Source organism: Myotis yumanensis, unplaced genomic scaffold, assembly GCF_028538775.1.
Source record: "Myotis yumanensis isolate MYYU_CA2020_CCGP unplaced genomic scaffold, mMyoYum1.0.hap1 SCAF_13, whole genome shotgun sequence".
Classification (NCBI taxonomy): domain Eukaryota; kingdom Metazoa; phylum Chordata; class Mammalia; order Chiroptera; family Vespertilionidae; genus Myotis; species Myotis yumanensis.
The window spans coordinates 40413263-40431965 of NW_027223764.1; the positions used below are offsets into that span (position 1 = coordinate 40413263).

At 41.6% G+C, this 18703-nt stretch overlaps 1 protein-coding gene across 3 annotated transcripts in view; it reads left to right on the top strand.

Annotated features, from left to right (window-relative positions):
- Positions 1-18703, top strand: part of CCAR1 (cell division cycle and apoptosis regulator 1) — a 64711-nt gene continuing 46008 nt past the window's right edge. For 2 of the 3 annotated variants that reach the window (XM_070432878.1, XM_070432880.1), the window contains exons 1-5: positions 1-185; positions 1260-1382; positions 11897-12069; positions 12473-12517; positions 16260-16394. In XM_070432878.1, the coding sequence (XP_070288979.1) occupies positions 1310-1382; positions 11897-12069; positions 12473-12517; positions 16260-16394 (426 nt within the window). In that variant the 5' untranslated portion in view covers positions 1-185; positions 1260-1309. The remainder of the gene's footprint in view (positions 186-1259; positions 1383-11896; positions 12070-12472; positions 12518-16259; positions 16395-18703) is intronic. The other variant, XM_070432881.1, reaches the window with a different exon arrangement.

Genomic DNA, 18703 nt, shown 5'->3' on the forward strand with positions numbered 1-18703 from the left:
TGGCGCATGCGCAAGAGGCTGACGGGTTTGAAATGGCTTCGGTGTTAGCCGGGACCCGATTCAGGTGAAGGTCTGGTCCTCTCGTGGGAAGCGGTGCCGGCGGAGCCCGGGTTCCTAGTCCCATCGGCCCGCGGAAGGGCCGGGAGCGCCCGTTTTGGTCGCACGGCGCCCGCAGGCTGACGACGGTAGGGTTCTCGTGAGGCTGGGGCGGGAGGGACGCGGTCCCTTTTGTGCGGGTCGGAGCAGGCCCCGCGCGGCCGGCCCTTCCCCCACCCAGGCTTTTCCCCGTGGCCCCGGAGAGGCCCCCCTGCGCCCCTCCGCCTCGGTCTGGTCCACGGGATGGCCGGCCTCCATCCCTCGCGCTCGAGCCGTGGCGGTTTGAGCGCCTGGTCTCGGGGCCGGGGCGTTGGGACCCCTCGGGGCGCCGTGGGTGGGGGGAGATGAAGCTTTTCTTCGAGGGGCCCGGGGATGCGGGGGACCGGGGCTCTCTGTTCCTCTGCGGGTCCTTCGCCCGCCTCCCGGGACGCAGGGTTCCGCCTTCCCTGGTCTGAAGCCCGCGAGGAGCTGGAGCCGGGGAGGAAGATGGATGGCAGAGCTCTGGCTCCTGCGAGTCGCGGGAGGAGGCGGAGAGGGTGCGCGGGCTGCGATCTGCGTCTTTTCTGGCTTGTATGGGGGGGGGGGGGGCGGAGGGATCTTCGCGATGCTTCTGTAAAGGGCATCCGTTATTTCAACTGTCTTTTCCCTCGAGGGAGGGGAGAGAACAGGGATCCCTAATTTCTTACCTATTGGAGAAAGCATGGAGATGTTCGTTACTTAAGTTTTATTCTTGGGTACTTTTACTCGGTGCCTTCCCAATTTCCGTTATTGCTATCCCCCTTTGAACCCCCGACTCCTTGCCAAAGGAAGCGTGCAGGCTCTCCTGTATTTATTTCCTCTGAACATAAAGCTGTGCGCTTCTTACTGGTAAGGACCGGGGAGAGAGCTGCGGATGGCCTTGTGTTTCAATGTGACAGTTTGTAGCCGCAGCAAGAAGCGCCTTTCTTGTAAGTCTGCCCCTGATGCCGTGGATCGAGGTTGGATACTTTTGATGAACTACCTTGATGTGAACATTTTTTTTTTTTTTTTGCCGCATATCGGACCTTCACCTGCCCCTTGTTGTTTGTACGTGGAACCGTGAGGATGCCCTTGACAAAGTCAGCATTTCTTGTGTGATCCTTGTAGTTTGGTTGAACTTGAAAATTCGGATCCTTTCTTAACAGATCGCTGCTATAGAAGACAAGCGGGCGAAGGTTTCCCCCCGGCTCTCGTCATGGCTCAGTTTGGAGGACAGAAGAATCCGCCATGGGCCACTCAGTTTACAGCCACTGCGGTGTCTCAGCCAGGTCAGCCTCCTGCACACACGCGCCGGGAATGGGGGCGGGGGTGAGAAGGGGTGGGCAGCACGGCATCACTGAGTCAGGCTACGCATGACACGGCGATATGTGTGCACATGAGGTATCTTTTCATTTTGTCTGTGAAGCTCTTAAAAAATTAATGGGTTAACTCGCAAAAAAAACCAAAAAAAAAACCCCACACACCAGAAACCTGTTTTACACAGCAGTTTGGAAGTTTTATAGTTTTAAAAACTTGAAGTTGATTGACCTAATTGATTTAGTGATGTTAGAGGTTAGCAGCCACTTATTCATTAGAGGTTACCAGAATCATTTGGCATGTTAAGGCGCCAGAAGCATGCAGGCTCAGAAGTACTCAGAAGTCCTGCAGTCAACCTTTGAACAAGGGGGATGGTTAGGAGTATGGAACCATCCTAGGAAATTTACTATTTCCTGTACTACTTTTGACTCCCCCAAAACTTAAACTTTACTAATAATAGTAGCCTGCTGTTGACTGGAAGCCTTACTGATAACACCAACAGTTGATCAACACATTTAGTATGTTACATGTATTATATACAATACTTCTTACATTAAAGTAAGCTAGTGAAAAGAAAATGTTATTGAGAGTATAAGAAGTATAAGAGAAAATACACTTAGAGTATTGTACATATTTATTGAAAAAAATCCACGTATAAGTGGCTGCAGTGTGCTGAGGGCTCAACTGTACTTTTTTTTTAATGGTTATTTTCTTATTTTTTTTATTGTCTAAAATTTTACGGATGTCTCCTTTTCCCCCCCATTTGACACCCCCCCTCCCCCAAGCCATTCCTACAGGGCAAGCCCCCCTGCCCCAGTGTCTGTGTCCATTGGTTATGCTAATATACATGCATACAAGTCCTTTGGTTGCTCTCTAACCCCCCCCCCAACTGTACTTTTTAAAAAACATGTTTTTATTGATTTTTAGAGAAATATCAGAGAGAGGAACATCATTGATTGGCTGCCTCCTGCATATCGGACAGATTATATGCTACTGGAAACCCTGTGCTTGAAAATAAATGAAAAATTTATACTTTATGAATACATGACTGGTTTTTAGTTTGAATTGAAAGTAAAAAAACCAACTTGAAAGAATTTAGCAAGCAAAAAAAAAATGTATAAAAGGAGCAAATGAATATTTACATGTTCAAAATAAAGGAAGTCGTTGAAAATTTTGTTTAAATAAGGTTCTTCCCGTTGCTCTTAGGAAGAATTTTTTTACTATTTCTTGTGGTTTGAATTTTAAATAAGATTCTACATAATGAAAACTTGAGTTTCTTTGAGTATCCAGAAAAGTTGCAGCTTATTCTGTTAATTTGAATATATTTTTATTTATGATATATCTGATAATTAGGTCAGTCAGCTTAACATTTGAAAAACTATAGAACTTCCAAGCTGCTCATTCTTTGCTGCATTTTACTTACTTAAAATATTTATTTTGTAATTTTAGGTCAATTACAGAGACACTGATCTTCTAATTTGGGTATTCTAAAATTTGATAGACATGGCTAGTTATGTGGGTGATCTTTCTCCTTAAAGGAATGGGTTCTTTAAGGGTTTTTATTTTAATTACTCTTGATTTGAGGGGAATAAATGATCAATAGTTACTTCTGTAGGCAACTGAAAATAATATGAAATATAGGTATAAATTATATTTCAGATTCAAGTATTTCTCTATGTTAGATAATAGTATTGACTTAGTTTTCATGAAATAGGATCTATTAGCAACTACTGTGTGTCCAGAAGCAAGTACTGTGTACTGATATTTTGGTAAACTGAGCATGTTTTTACCTGATTTTTTCTACATGTGATTTGTTTTAAATTCATATCTGTATTATTTAAGTACAGTAGCTGTTATGGTGGAATTCTACTGTCTGTAGTTCTTAACATTTGTATTGTAATTACCTAAATGTATATTATCATCTTTTATTTTTATTTTAAGACTGAACAAAGGAGACACCAAAGGGTTCATATGTAAATAATGGGATTTGTGTAAGCATAGCTTGTATTTGTGCTGTAGGAAATTATTTATGGATTTTTTTGTCCCCTTCCCTCCCCCCCTCCCCCCACTAACCCCCTCCAGCCTGCCCCATTGTCTGTGTTCATGGGCCATGCATATATGCATACAAGGTCCTTGGTTGATTCCACCCCGTCACTCCACCTCCACCCCTGCTGGGGTCCAATCCCAGCGGGTCCAGGGATCCCCAAAGGTGTGGACGGAGTCGGCGAAGAAGGAATGGCACGGGGTCAGCGTTCAGTTCATCAGCATAGCGAGGTTCTCCCTTCAGGATCTCCAGCGAAGTTCTGGTCAGGATCTCCAGCGAAGTTCTGGTTAGGAACTCCAACCAAGTTCTGGTCAGGATCTCCAACCAAGTTCTGGTCCCATGTTCTCTCGCTAGGTTCTCCAGCCAGGGTTTCCAAATTCTCCAGCCAGGTTTGGTCGCCAGGTTCTTGTGCCATGTTCTGTCTAGGTTCTTCAGCAAAGTTCTATAGCCAGGTTCTGTCCAGGATCTTTTGCCATGTTCTCTGGCTAGGTTCTGGTTAGGATCTGATGAGGTTCTGATGAGGAGCTGATGTGGATCTGATGTGGATCTGATGATTATTGTCTTGTTACATCTATATTTATACCAGTCGATTTTAATCCTGTCAATTTCTATTACAAAGGTTAGGGCGTTTCTTATCTTCATTCCAGGGAGTAAAGATTATGTAGCTTAACTACCCGCCTGGCACTTAATTAAGGGGTTGTATCCCCTCCCTAACCTCAGGGAAAAATCCCCACCTGGAGAAACAACCTTTCTCGGAGAGGTGACCTTGGTCAAAACATATAGCGCTAAGGGGAGTAAAACATTAAGAACAGTATGCTATATACGCCAGGTCCCTTGCAAGCAGCAAGGATGGACCGGCTCCAGGCACACCCTGCCTACGGAGTTTCCGAATTCTGTTCCCTGCTTTCATGTCTCTGGATCCACTCCGTTCATCAATTTATTTTGTAACTTAGATTCCACATATGAGTGAGATCATGTGATACTTGTCTTTCTCTGACTGACTTATTTCACTTAGCATGATACTCTCCAGGTCCCTCTATGCTGTCTAAAAGGATAAGAGATTCTTCTTTTTTACTAGTGCACAGTATTCCATGGTATAAAAGAATTTGTCCATTTCATCCACATTGTCCAGCTTGTTGGCATATAGTAGTTCATAGTATTTCCTTACAATCCTTTGTATTTCTGTGGTGTCAGTGGTTACTTCTCCACTTTCATTTCTGATTTTATTTGGGTCCTCTCTCTTTGTTTCTTGATAAGTCTGGCTAACAGTTCATCAATTTTTTTATCCTTTCAAAGAACAAGGTCTTGGTTTCATTGGTTTTTTTTGTATTGTTTTTTTAGCCCCTATCCTTTATTTCTGCTCTAATCTTTATTTCCTTCCTTCTACTTACTCTGGGCTTTTCTTGTTGTTCTCTTTCTAGTTCTTTAAGTTGTAGGGTTACATAGTTTATTGTTGATTTTTCTTGTGGTTTGTTTTTTTTTGAGGTAGGCCTGTAGTGCTATGAACTTCCCTCTCAGGACTGCTTTTGCTGTGTCCCAGAAATTTTGGGTTGTTGTGTGTTCATCTTCATTTGTTTCCATGAAGTTTTTGATTTCTTTCTTGATCTCATTGGTAACCCATTCATTGTTTCACAATGGAATGAAATTAGAAATCAACTGCAGTAAAAACAGCCAAAAACATTCAAACACATGGAGGCTCTTTTGGGGTTAAATAGTCAGTTTATTCAGTATATAATAGCTACTAGTATGTTATAACATGAACATTTCAGTCATATGAAACTGATTTTACATTTTAGAAAATAATGTATTTTACATTTGTCCTTGAACATTTAACAAAACAGCTCTTAAATTTACATATTTACCTAGTAGCCTGTGGTCATTTAGGACTCATTTCATAAGTTTGTAGAAGTATTGATATATAATGATAAGCATGTTTGTTTCAAGTGGGTCATGAGACTTTCAACAATCATACTGAATCAGATAAATGAACAGACTTTCCAATATGGATAATTGGAAAAGTTCTCTTGCTGACAAGTGTTTAGCCACTTATATAGACAGAAAGATTAAATCAGAGGTTAATAACTTTGTGCTTTGCAAATTACAGAATTATCTTGAGAATTTGATTATAATAATAAGACTAAAGAAAGCTATATGCAAATATGCAAGAATAATTTCTCAGATATACACAAGAGTGAGTCCAGAACATCTAGAAAAGCTATAGGAAAAAAATAGTCGTTCTGGCTCTGAGCCCTTTTTCTGTGGCAATTATCAGTACTTTCCAAAGTTGTGGAAATTGGTACCAGCAGAGTGCAACAGAGCAGATCTAAGGTCAGAGCTCAGGTGGGTGAAGGAAGTGCTTATAATTTTAAATAGTAATAACTTTTCCTAGAATCTTTCCCTGTTTTGTGTTTACATGAGAATTTTGCTTCTATTATCCTAGAACAGTGGTTCTTAAAACCTTTTTTGAAAATCTGATGAAAACGAATTTCTGAACTGAAATTTTGCATACAAGTTCAGAAGGTTAACAGGATACACTAGTTAGAATCTGTGCTTTAGATTTCAGTACATTTTTCTCTATTCTCATTGCAATTAACCTCATTTTGAACGGACATTGGTGTTAAGATGTTCCCCAATTCTTTCTGTTTAAATACATTTAGTTAGTCCTGGTTTCTTCTTTCTGCCCATCTATGACATATGACTTACCTTAAATGTAAAAGAGGAAAGATTAATGGGGTAGCCTGCCAGTGTTGCTCAGTGGTTGAGCATCAATCTTTGAACCAGGAGGCCATGGTTCAATTCCCGGATGTGGGCTCTATCCCCACTATGGGGTGTGCAAGAGGTTGCTGACCAATGTTTCTATCTTTCTCTTCATCTTCCTTCCTCTCTTTGAGATCAATAAAATATATGTATTTTTATTTTTTTATTTTTTAAATATATTTTATTGATTTTTTTACAGAGAGGAAGGGAGAGGGATAGAAAGTTAGAAACATCGATGAGAGAGAAACATCGATCAGCTGCCTCCTGCACACGCCCCACTGGGGATGTGCCCACAACCAAGGTACATGCCCTTGACTGGAATCGAACCTGGGACCCTTGAGTCCGCAGGCCGACACTCTATCCACTGAGCCAAACTGGTTAGGGCAAAATATATGTATTTTTAAAGATTAATATGGTAAGGATTTAATACTATGTATATAGGATATTTAGAAGGTTTTCCCCCCACCTTAGGATCTCCTTTTTTTTCCTCCTTTTTAAATTGTGAACAGTGTTTTTGTAGGGAATAATTTGTGATTTCCCGGAATCCCAAACATGATTTCTTGGACTTGTTTGTCTTCTGTTTTTGCCTTCGTTGTTGGTTTGTTTCATTTTTATTTATTTATTTTTCTTTTTAAATATTTATATTGATTTCAGAGAGGAAGGGAGAAAGTGAGAGATAGAAACATCAATGAGAGAGAATCATTGATTGGCTGCCTCCTGCGCACCTCCTACTAGGGATCGAGCCCACAACCTGGGCATGTGCCCTGGCCAGGAATTGAACCAGTGATCTCCTGGTTCATAGGCCAACGTTCAACCACTGAGCCATGCCATCTGGGCTTGTTTTATTTTTAAGTAAAATTACTCTGTACTCTTTTAATTAAATCTTTATTGTTCAGATTATTACAGTTGTTCCTCTTTTTTCCCCCCATAGCTCCCCTCCACCCAGTTCCCACCCCATTCTCCGCCATCACCCCCCCCCCCCACTGTCCTCATCAATAGGTGCACGATTTTTGTCCAGTCTCTTCCCGCATCCCCCACACCACTTTCCCCCCCAAGAATAGTCAGTCCACTCCCTTTCAATGCCCCTGATTCTATTATAATCACCAGTTTATTCTGTTCATCAGATTATTTATTCACTTGATTTTTTTTTTTTTGATTTTTTTTATTGATTTTCCACAGAGAGGAACGGAGTGAGATATAGAGTTAGAAACATCGATGAGAGAGAAACATCGATCAGCTGCCTCCTGCACATCCCCCACCGGGGATGTGCCCACAACCCAGGCACATGCCCCCAACCGGAATCGAACCTGGGACCCTTCAGTCCGCAGGCTGACGCTCTATCCACTGAGCCAAACTGGCCTCGGCGTATTCACTTGATTTTTAGATTCTCTTGTTGATAGATGTGTATTTGTTCATAATTTGTATCTTTACCTTTTTCTTCTTCTTCCTCTTCTTAAAGGATACCTTTCAGCATTTCATATAATACTGGTTTGGTGGTGATGAACTCCTTTAGCTTTTCCTTATCTGTGAAGCTCTTTATCTGACCTTCAGTTGCTGGATAAAGTAATCTTGGTTGTAGGTTCTTGGCATTCATCACTTTGAATATTTCTTGCCACTCCCTTCTGGCCTGCAAAGTTTCTGTTGAGAAATCAGCTGACAGTTGTATAGGTACTCCCTTGTAGGTAATTGACTGTATTTCTCTTGCTGCTTTTAAGATTCTCTGTCTTTTGCTCTTGGCATTTTAATTATGATGTGTCTTGGTGTGGTCCTCTTTGGATTCCTTTTTTTTTTTTTTTTTTTTTTTTTTTTTTTTTTTTTTTTTTTAATATATTTTATTGATTTTTTACAGAGAGGAAGGGAGAGAGACAGAGAGTTAGAAACATCGATGAGAGAGAAACATGGATCAGCTGCCTCCTGCACATCTCCCACTGGGGATGTGCCCGCAACCCAGGTACATGCCCTTGACCGGAATCGAACCCGGGACCCTTCAGTCCGCAGGCCGACGCTCTATCCACTGAGCCAAACCGGTTTCGGCGGATTCCTTTTGTTTGGGGTTCTCTGCGCTTCCTGGACTTGTAAATCTATTTCTTTCACCAGGTGGGGGAAGTTTTCTGCCATTATTTATTCAAATAGGTTTTCAATATCTTGCCCTCTCTCTTCTTCTGGTACCCCTATGATTCGGATGTTGGTACGCTTGAAGCTGTCCCAGAGGCTCCTTACACTATCTTCGTATTTTTGGATTCTTTTTTCATTTTGCTTTTCCGGTTGAGTGTTTTTTGCTTCTTCGTATTTCAAATCTTTGACTTGATTCTTGTGATCCTCTAGTCTGCTGTTGGAACTCTGCATAATATCCTTTATTTCAGTCAGTGTATGCTTAATTTCTAGTTGGTCCTTTATCATAACCTCGAGGGTCTCACTAGATTTCTTGAGGGTCCACTACATTTATCGGTGGTTTCTAGAAAGTTCTTGAAAAACCTTAAAAGTGTGGTTTTGAACTCCATATCCAGTAGTTTGCTTTCCTCCATTTCTGTCATTTGTGACCTGTTTCTTTGTCTCTGCATTTTTTATGCTTCCCTGTGTTGGTAGAGTGGCTTTGTGTGCTAGGTGTCCTATAAGGCCCAGTGGCTCAGCCTCCCCAATTACCTGAGGTGGACACTCTTGGTGCACCCCTTTGTGGGCTTTGTGCACAGTCTTGTTGTAGTTAAGCCTTGATTGTTGTAGTTATCACTGGGAGAAATTGACCTCCAGGCCAATTGGCTGTAAGAGTCAGCTGTGTCTGCAGTGGGAGAACTTCTGTGCTGAAGACACCCTTCTGGGGCAAGACTTGCTTCAGTGGGGCTTTGGTGCTCACTGAGTCTGCCCCCTGAGTGTGTGTCCCTTTTGGATCTGAGGAGTTGTAATTGGATGGTCCCACTCTGACCACTGGGTACACTGGCTCTTGGGTCTAAGGAGGTGCTAATTTAGCCTCTGCCTGAGGCTACCCAGCAGGAGCTACGAGGAGATCTGCAGATTCCCCTTCCTTTTTTGGGGGGTTTGGAGGTGCCCAAATGAGGCCCAGCTGTGAAGCAATGCAAGCTGCTGTGGGGCCTTGGGCCTACTCTTGGAAGTTCTGGGTCTGTCTGGTACGGCTGCAGTTTGTTAGGTAATTTTCAGATTGCAAAGGGCCAGGGCATTCATATGCAAAAGCCTCTGCCACAGCTTGGGTGGGGCGGGGTCTCAGGGAATCAACAGGGCAGAGCAAGCAGCTATGGCTGATCCTCAGCCCTGCCCTAAGGGGCCCTGCATCTTAGTGTCCCGGTAATGGCTGCAAGCACCCCCGAGAGGAAGCCGCCTTCGAGTTCCGAGTTCTGCCTGCTTCCAGACAGTCCTGTCTCTCCCTCTATGAGTCCTGGGTCCCCAGAGACTTCCCAGAACTGGAGTTCAGAGCAGTCGGGGGCTTGTGACTCCCTCCCGATTCAAAAAGACAGCCCCGTCCTTAGTCGCCAGCCCTTGCCACATGCGCCTCCGTACCTCTGCACTTCCGCAGCTCCTCGGAGTCTGAGTGTGCTTTTCTCTTTCCTTCTAGTTGTAGAATTTCCACTCAGCCAGCCTTCCTGTGGTTCTGGATGATGTCCGTTTTGTCTTTTAGTTGTATTTTTGAATTTGTTGTGGGAGGCAGCAATTTCCAGTGTTTACCTATGTCGCCATCTTGGTTTCTCTCTCTACTCTCTACTCTTAAACTGATTGATGATGAATATCACACTCCTAAAGATTTTCTGGAATATTGTAGAGTAGGTACTTTAGTTAGTTCATTAGTGTTCTCTATTCTGTTCCTATAAAGAATAATATTATTCTTTCTATAGAATTATTAACTAATAGCTGCTGAGCAGCAATTTTTCAAGGTATCCTTGATGCAAGCAAGATGGAAAAGGGAGTGTTCCATGAGCAAATACTGCTTTTATGGTAATGTCTTTGAGATTCATAATTTTTGGTGGCATATTAAAGGTTCTAAGAAATTCTGAAGTAAAATTATGTGCTTAATTAATGTTTGTTTTTTTTTAACATATTCCAACATGTTTTTATTTTATTATATATATTTTAAAAATCTATTTTATTGATTTTTTACAGAGAGGAAGGGAGAGGGATAGAGAGTTAGTAGCATCAATGAGAGAGAAACATCGATCAGCTGCCTCCTGCACACCCCCTACTGGGGATGTGCCCGCAACCAAGGTACATGCCCTTGACCGGAATCGAACCTGGGACAGTCCGCCGGCCAACTCTCTATCCACTGAGCCAAACCAGTCAGGGAAACATCTTTTTATTGATTTCAGAGAGGAAGGGAGAGGGAAAGTCATAGAAACATCAATGATGAGAGAGAATTATTGATTGGCCGCCCCTTGCACGCCCCTCACCGGGGTTCAAGCCCAACAATCCTGGGCATGTGCCCTTGACCGGAATCAAACCCGGGACCCTTCAGTACACAGGCCGACACCCTATCCACCAAGCCAAACCAGCCAGGGCCACTGTTTTCATTTTCTTTTCTTTTTTTTAAATATATCTTTTTATTGATTTCAGAGAGGAAGGGAGAGGGAGAGGGAGAGAGAGATAGAAACATCAATGATGTGAGAGAATCATTGATCAACTGCCTCTTGTACGCCCCCTACTGGGGATCAAGCCCACAACCTGGGCATGTGCCGTTGGCCGGAATCGAACCTGAGACCCTTCAGTCCACGGGCCAATGCTCTATCCACTGAATAAAACTGGCCAGGGCAGGGCCACTGTTTCTTATATTTTTTAAAACTTGGACCCCTTTTTGTCAAACTTTAATGTCCTGGCAAGCTAGTTATTGTTTCAGGAGATACAGTTCGGTGAAGTGTAGTGCTAGACTGTAATTTTTAATAGATTGCTTTTTTGCATTTAATGGAATTGCATAAAAGCATTAAGAAAAATCTTTCTTGTGTTCTCTTCAGCTTTTAGCCCTGTCTAAGCATCCGTTAAACATTAAGTACCTAAACTTGTCATTATGAGCCCTCCACCCAATTATTTGACTTATGTAAATACTCATTTTTAGTCACTATGTGGTTAATTTTAGCTCTCATTGCTCAGTACAGTAGTTCACTATAATTAAAAATGTTTGTGCTTTTAAAGTGTTGCTTTTGTCTGTTTTCAGTTTTACATTTTTTTAATGCAAAGTAAAGGTAAGTGAATATTCTGTCCAATAGGAAGTTTTATGGATGGATCACTTTCAGCAACATTGCCCTTAATAAATTATTATCATCTGCTTCAAGATAAAACAGGAATTTTATTGTAAAATAATTTTTTTTTGCTCTTCCTAAAATACTTCCCCCCTCTCTCCTCCAAGCAATATGGTTTTTGTTTTTTTAAAAATACTTTTTCTGAGTACTTCTAGCCTCTTGTTTTAGGTAAGGTTGGTTAGGTTCATTCTGTAGTTTAATTTTGTAGATGAATGTTTTCTTATATCTATCATTACATGAACATTTAATATAAAGTCATTGGGATCTGGTATGGTACATTAATCAGGTATGGTACATTAATCAGTTAAATTCAACAAGCATTACTGAAAATTTTTCTCTGTGTTTTTATTAAACCATGGCAGACCATAATGCATAAATGTCATGGAAAATTCCTGGAAAGGACCCAAATAATCTTGATCCCTTCCCCCCACCCCTTTTAATCTCATTTTAGCTGCATTGGGTGTTCAGCAGCCATCACTCCTTGGAGCATCTCCTACCATTTATACACAGCAAACTGCATTGGCGGCAGCAGGCCTTACCACGCAAACCCCAGCAAACTATCAGTTAACTCAAACTGCAGCATTGCAGCAACAAGCCGCAGCTGCAGCAGCTGCATTGCAACAGGTGAATCTCTAATAGGTTTTGATATGTGACATAGAAAACTATCAAATCTGTGTAACAAGGGTAGGCACTTTTCACTTTTTAAAGAATGAATGGTTGTGGGTTCTTATTATGCTTTGTTTTTTCTGGAGATAAAAATTGCATATGCCTAAGACATTGGAGTATAGTTGCATAGGCAAACTCTTAAATTGGGCAGTTCAGAGATCTTAATTATTTGAACAAAATTTAGTTCTTGTTGGATCCCAGAGTATAATCACTATTTTGTTTATTTTGGATGACATTGAGCTGTTCCAGAAAATTTTAGTATAATTCTGCTTATATATTTATATGCTTGTGTTTATATTGCTTTTTGATAATGAATAAAACTAATATGCATATTTTTCTTTAAAAAATCTTTTCCCCCCAGCAATATTCACAACCTCAGCAGGCCTTGTATAGTGTGCAACAACAGGTTAGTTTACATCTTTCATGTTAAAAACTGATTTTTAAAAAGTGTTTTTTTTCAAATTTAATTCATATACAATTTATTTCCTGTCAGCTACCTTAATGTGTGATTTGAATTCTTTTGGGGTATGTAAAAAAGGAATGTCTTCAAGGAAAAGAAAGATAGGAGAGAGGTCCTGAAAACCCAAATCTTTAACTAGCAGCCAGTGTTTGCCACATGTTTCTAAGAAAGCATGCAGAGGTAATCTAGAAAGAATTACTCTGTTTCTGAGTCCCCAATACTCCTGACTGGAGCCTCTAGTCCTACTGTGCTGTACTAGGTTACATGTGAAAATGAAAAGTTTTTTCCCATATGAAACCTAAACCCTAGATAGACACTGGCTTTTAGCCTTTATTTTTTAAAACAACACAACCTCTCCCCTTCTTCCCAATGATATTGTACACTGAAACCCAATACACAAAATACTAAAATAGAGCTGTTGAAAATGGGAGGAAACCTACTCTTGTAGTTCCCACCCTACTCCCAATTTGAAAACTCCTGACTAAAAGCAAGTTTCTTTGGTCCCTTTTCCCTAGGCTTATACTCTAATTGTGTTTCTCAAGGTCTCATATCTATGATGTAGGAAGAGCTAAGAAAGAAGCTTGTCAAGTAAAAGCATTAACCTAAGGAGAAGCTTGTCAAGGAAAAGCATTTTCCCTGCTAGACTAAGCACCCATTCTAGACTTTGCCAGGGTTAAGAGTTAGTCTTCATTCCTTTTCAGTGCCTTTAAAAAGCTTCAGGAAAGAAAAAGAGGATACAAGAGAGGGGGACCAAAAACTTGGATCCAAAGACACTGTGGAGAAACAGGCTTCTCAGTCTGTAAACTCTCATTGCTAGATCCATGTCCCAATTTCATTTTTGGCTTAAGTCCTTTGGGGTTTCAGGAGCATTGCATTTTCTCTGAAGATTACAATATACCACAAATAATTGCTTTAAACTTCTAAAAATTGACAAGAGCTTGATGTTAAAGTTGGCTATCTTGTTTTCAAAACACCCTTAGACTTATTTCAGTACTGTTAATGAAATATATTACTAAAGATTATGTGTTAGGTTGAACCATATGAAAATGCCAATACTCAAAATTATTTTGACTGAAAAAAAGGCATTATTGTCCGGCTGGTGTGGCTTAGTGGTTGAGCATTGACCTATCAAACTAGGTGGTCACAGTTCAATTCCTGGTCGGGGCACATACTAGTACATGCCCAGGTTGCAGGCTCGAACCCCAGTAGGGGGTGTGCAGGAGGCAGCCGATCAATGATTCCCTCATCGTTGATGTTTCTATCTCTCCTTTCCTCTCTGAAATCAATAAAAATATATTTTTTAAAAAGGCATTACTTTTTTTTTTTAAATATATTTTATTAATTTTTTACAGAGAGGAAGGGAGAGAGTTAGAAACATTGATGAGAGAGAAACATCAATCAGCTGCCTCCTGCATATCTCCTACTGGGGATGTGCCCGCAACCCCAGGTACATGCCCTTGACCGGAATCGAACCCAGGACCTTTTAGTCCGCAGGCCGACGCTCTATCCACTGAGCCGAACAGGTTTCGGCGGCATTACTTTTTTTTTAATAAAAAATTTTTATTCTGTCCAGATGAATGAATTTAAAACCAAGTTTTCTTAACTTAGAAGCCTATAGCTGAGCTATCTGGACCTCTAATAAAGCCAGCAAGATTACTTAACTGTTTTACTTCCTGAAAGCTCTTGCAGTCAGCTGAAATGCTTCATCTTCAACAAAGAACTGTTTCAGAGACTCATGGAGAGCATTATGACAGTCACTTTGGAGTACATACTTCTAATGACATTGCTTAAATAACTTTAGGATTATACCACTGGACTGAGTAGGGATTTCTAGAACTAATGGAGAAGCTGATGGGTTCATAAAAGCACCAACGCAAGATCAAACAGAACAAGAAGTAGATGGGCTCTAGCCAGTTTGGCTCAGTGGATAGAGCATCGGCCTGTGGACTGAAGGGTCCCGGGTTCGATTCCAGTCAAGGGCACATGCCCGGGTAGCTGGTTCGTTCCCCAGTAGGGGACGTGCAGGAGGCAGCCAATTAATGATTCATCATGTGATGTTTCTACCTCTCTCCCTTCCTCTCTGAAATCAGTAAAAACATTAAACAGAAAAAGAATTTGATTGGACTGAATGAACTGATAAAAAAACAAAATTTTTATACCTTTTTGTTTGAAACCTCTTAAGTTCTTATTTATAGATATAAGGAACTTTTTTCTCTCTTAAACTATCTTTAACTACAACAATTTAATAGATTACACCTTTGTAAACAAAAATGAACATTTATCTTTTCTCCCTATCTGATCCCTAAAAAATTAAAAAGCTCTTACTATTTTTTTAATTCTCACCCAAGGATACATTTTTATCGATTTTTAGAGCAAGTGAGAGAGAGAAACATTGATCTGAGAAACATCTATTCATTGCCTCCTGTACGGGTCCCAACCAGGTATTGGACCTGAATCCCAAGCATGTGCCCTAACCAGGAATAGAACCTGCAACCATTTTGGTGCATGGGATAACACTCCAACCATCTGAACCACTCAGCCAGGTCATTGAGTATTCTTTAAAAAACAAAACCAAGAATACCCCACAAATTTTCTTATTGAAGAACTAGAGGCCTAGTGCACAAAATTCATGTATGGGTAGGGTCCCTAGGCCTGGCCAGCGATCGGGGTCTTCCTTCCCCCAGCTGCCAGCTGGGGTCTTCCTTTGTTCTGTGCTGCCCCGTGGTGGTCAGCGCATGTCATAGCGAGTGGTTGAACTCCTGGTTGGTCAAACTCTAGAGGTGACAATTTGCATATTAACCTTTTATTATATAGGATAACAGAATATCATTCATTTTTGACTTAGAGAAAAATAGTAATTTGCTAAATTTAACCTATAATACATGATGATTCCATGTAAACTGAGTGTTTTGAATTAGAACTTCATATATGAAGTTCTTTTAGCCTAGCTTAAGTCAAGTTTCTATTCCAGAGTTTTAAAATTTCGCCCTTTAGCCCTATCCAGTTTGGCTCAGTGGATAGTGCGTCGGCCTGCAAACTGAAGGGTCCCAGGTTCGATTCCGGCCAAGGGCACATGCCTGAGTTGTGGGCTCGATCCCCAGTAGGGGGTGTGCAGGAGGCAGCTGATCAATGATTCTCTTATCATTGATGTTTCTATCTCTCTCCCTCTCCCTTCTCCTCTGAAATCAATAAAGAAATATAGTAAAAAAAATAATGTAATTCTTTAAAAATTGAAATTCCCCCTTTATACCAATTCCTTCTACTTTTTGGTAATACTATACTTAGCTATTGCTGGAAAATTATGTCAGACTGTGTTGTCTTTTATAATTCCCATGCAGTGGCAAATCAGACCATCAGGAGTGCTTCTCATTTTAGGGGCATATGTATAAATGTATGAATTGGATAGCCAGTGATATTTTGATACAAGTAGCATATTGATGATACTGAATTGTGGGCAGAGCTCAAGAGATTTATCTCAGTGCTGCGGCCGAAGCAACGCTGTGAGCACACTCCAGCATACATGCTTCCTTGGCACACCAGGAAGTGGCAACGCCCGCCTGACAAATCTCCAAGAGCCTCCTACTCTTAGCCCCGACCCTCACGCACATTGGATAACATAGCAAGCGTGTCCCTATTGCATTGGCTGCTTATCCCATTATATACGGCTGTACTTCCTCAATAAACTTAGATCTGTGTCTCTGAACCTGGTCTCCGGAGTCGTGCATGCAAGCGCCCCAGCGCATTGGGCTCCGTCGTCCTCACCCCCGAGGGACCCCCTGTTCCATCTGGCACCTCGAACAGGGACCCCGGAACGTCGGGACGGGTGAGTGATCCTCTGTAACGATGGGAAACCTTTCCCCCTCAGCCCGAGCCCCTCAGGCTCACGCGCTTCATGCGTTGTTACAGAGTAGGCGAGTAAAAGTAACAGAAAAGGAGCTACAAAAGCTCTGGGGTGTCATAATAGCATTTAACCCTTTGGTTGGTAAAAGCCCCCATTTGGGATCCCAGTGCATGGAAAAAAGCATTAGAGAGGATAATATCAGCAGAAGTCCATGAGGGAAAGACTTGTCCGCTTTCTCTCACACCTGCTATTTTAGCAATCTTAGCCTGCCTAAGCGGGGCCCCGCCCAAGCCTGCACTTCCCATACCGGAGGCTCTCTCTGCCACCGTTGGTGCGGGCGGGGGAACAGAAGACCCTCTGCCTCCCTATTCCCCTCCAGAGCCCTCTGCCCCCGCAGATCCCTGGGCCGTTTTTGACAAGCCAAAAGTAGTTTCTCAAAGCTCAAGGAAAACTGAAACTGAGACAGAAAAAAACCTCTAGCGAGGCGAAAGCAGGGGAGTCTCACCAGGTTGCTTCCCGCCAGAGTCACTCCCCCACTCCTCTCGCAGAGCAAACAAAAAGTTTAACTGCCCAGCGGCCCCCAAGTAAGCCTTTTGTGGGGGACACGGATGATAATCCATGGACGGGGATATATCAATCCATGTGTAGCCAGAGAGATAGAGCAAAGACGTCTTTAGGGCTAGAGACCCCTGGACTCTTTCCTGTGAATTTTAACCCCACAGCTGCAGCAAATGCCACCGGATCTGCAACAATATCCCCAATATCCAAATGGTTAATGCAGGGAAAAAAAAGGCTGTTGGCAGGGAGAGCAGGGAGAGTTCGTTCTTTGTTAATTTTTACTCATCTGAACTATGCTGGACTCAAGGCCGCAAGCTGCTACTAAGCAAAACAAATTTTTCTGTCCTGTTTTCTTCTCTTTAATACTTCCCATACTAAATTAGACTAATACAATATACTTAAAATTACATAAGGAAGGAAGCACCTGCTCTTAATAATCTAAAGAAATGCTGAATATTTAACTTGCCAGCTAAGAGTTTTAAGTTCTAGTTAAATTAAATTGGGAAAAATTACAATTGTGGTAACTAAATGCCTAAAGTATAGAAATTTATTTTTTAGAAAGTCTTGTGCTTTCTCTGAAAAATTCAGAATTCAAAATATATTACTCATTGGTCTGATTAAAAAAGAGAATAAATTCTATAATCACAACCGAAATTTTTATATACAAAGATCAGTTTTAATTTAATTGATATCTTAATAATTATAAAAGTGTATAATCTTTATATATACACATATATATTTAATGATCCTTCAAATTAGATTTCAAAACGATAACCAAAGAATAACTTTGAGACATTTCATGGGCCCTGAAATGTTTTCAAAAGTTTATTCTCTCTTCTTAAAGGATTTTTTAATAAAGCCAATTTAATATACTTAAAATCACATGGAAAGCTTTATCAAATAAAAGTTAATAAATATATATTTTAGGTTTTTGCCTCTAAGAAAGGGCAAAACAAGTTATTTTGTTTAATATTTCTTGAAATACAGCAGTAGAATTTTAAGATATAATTTAAAATAACAAAAGCTCATTAATAATTTTTAATATTTTACAACAGCATATTATACATTTATTCCAAACAAGCTTATAAACTAATTCTTTAAATGTTTGGCAGCAATTTAATAAGAACATGAAAGGATTTAATCCCTTCCACTGTGTGGAGGGCTCCCTGGGAAGGCACTTGAGCATTCTATATTAACCTCTCTTGCCCTTTTTGCCAAGGGGGTCCCTCTTCCAGTTGCCCACATCTGTTGCCTGAGCTCTCTGTTCATGCTGAGGTTGAAGCCTTATAGTGGCTGGTACCATTGATCTATCTCTTGCCCAATGGCATGAGCTGGGCCTTCTCTGGAGAAGAAACTTGGGTTCCCCATGATCAATGCCGGGGCCCCGCCAGCAGGCGAGGGGATCCCAAGGCAGTTACTAGGCGTAGAGGCCATAGGGACATAGGCTACCAAGGGGACAGAACTAAACCTCACATCACCCTGCTTGGCCCCGGAAGATGGCTGGTTAGCCAGAGATGGGTAAGATTCCTCAGGGAGGAACGACCTAAGACAGGCACAGTTGCAGAGGGACCTCAGGAGACAACTTGGGGGCCAACAGAGATGGGGCACAGATCCTCAACCCCCCCTCCCCCAATTATGCAGGGGCTTGAACACTCGCCCCTTCTGAGGGAGGTCTCCTGCCCCCATGCCTGCTTCCCGATTCCCATGCCCAGCCGAGATCGGTACTCAGAAAA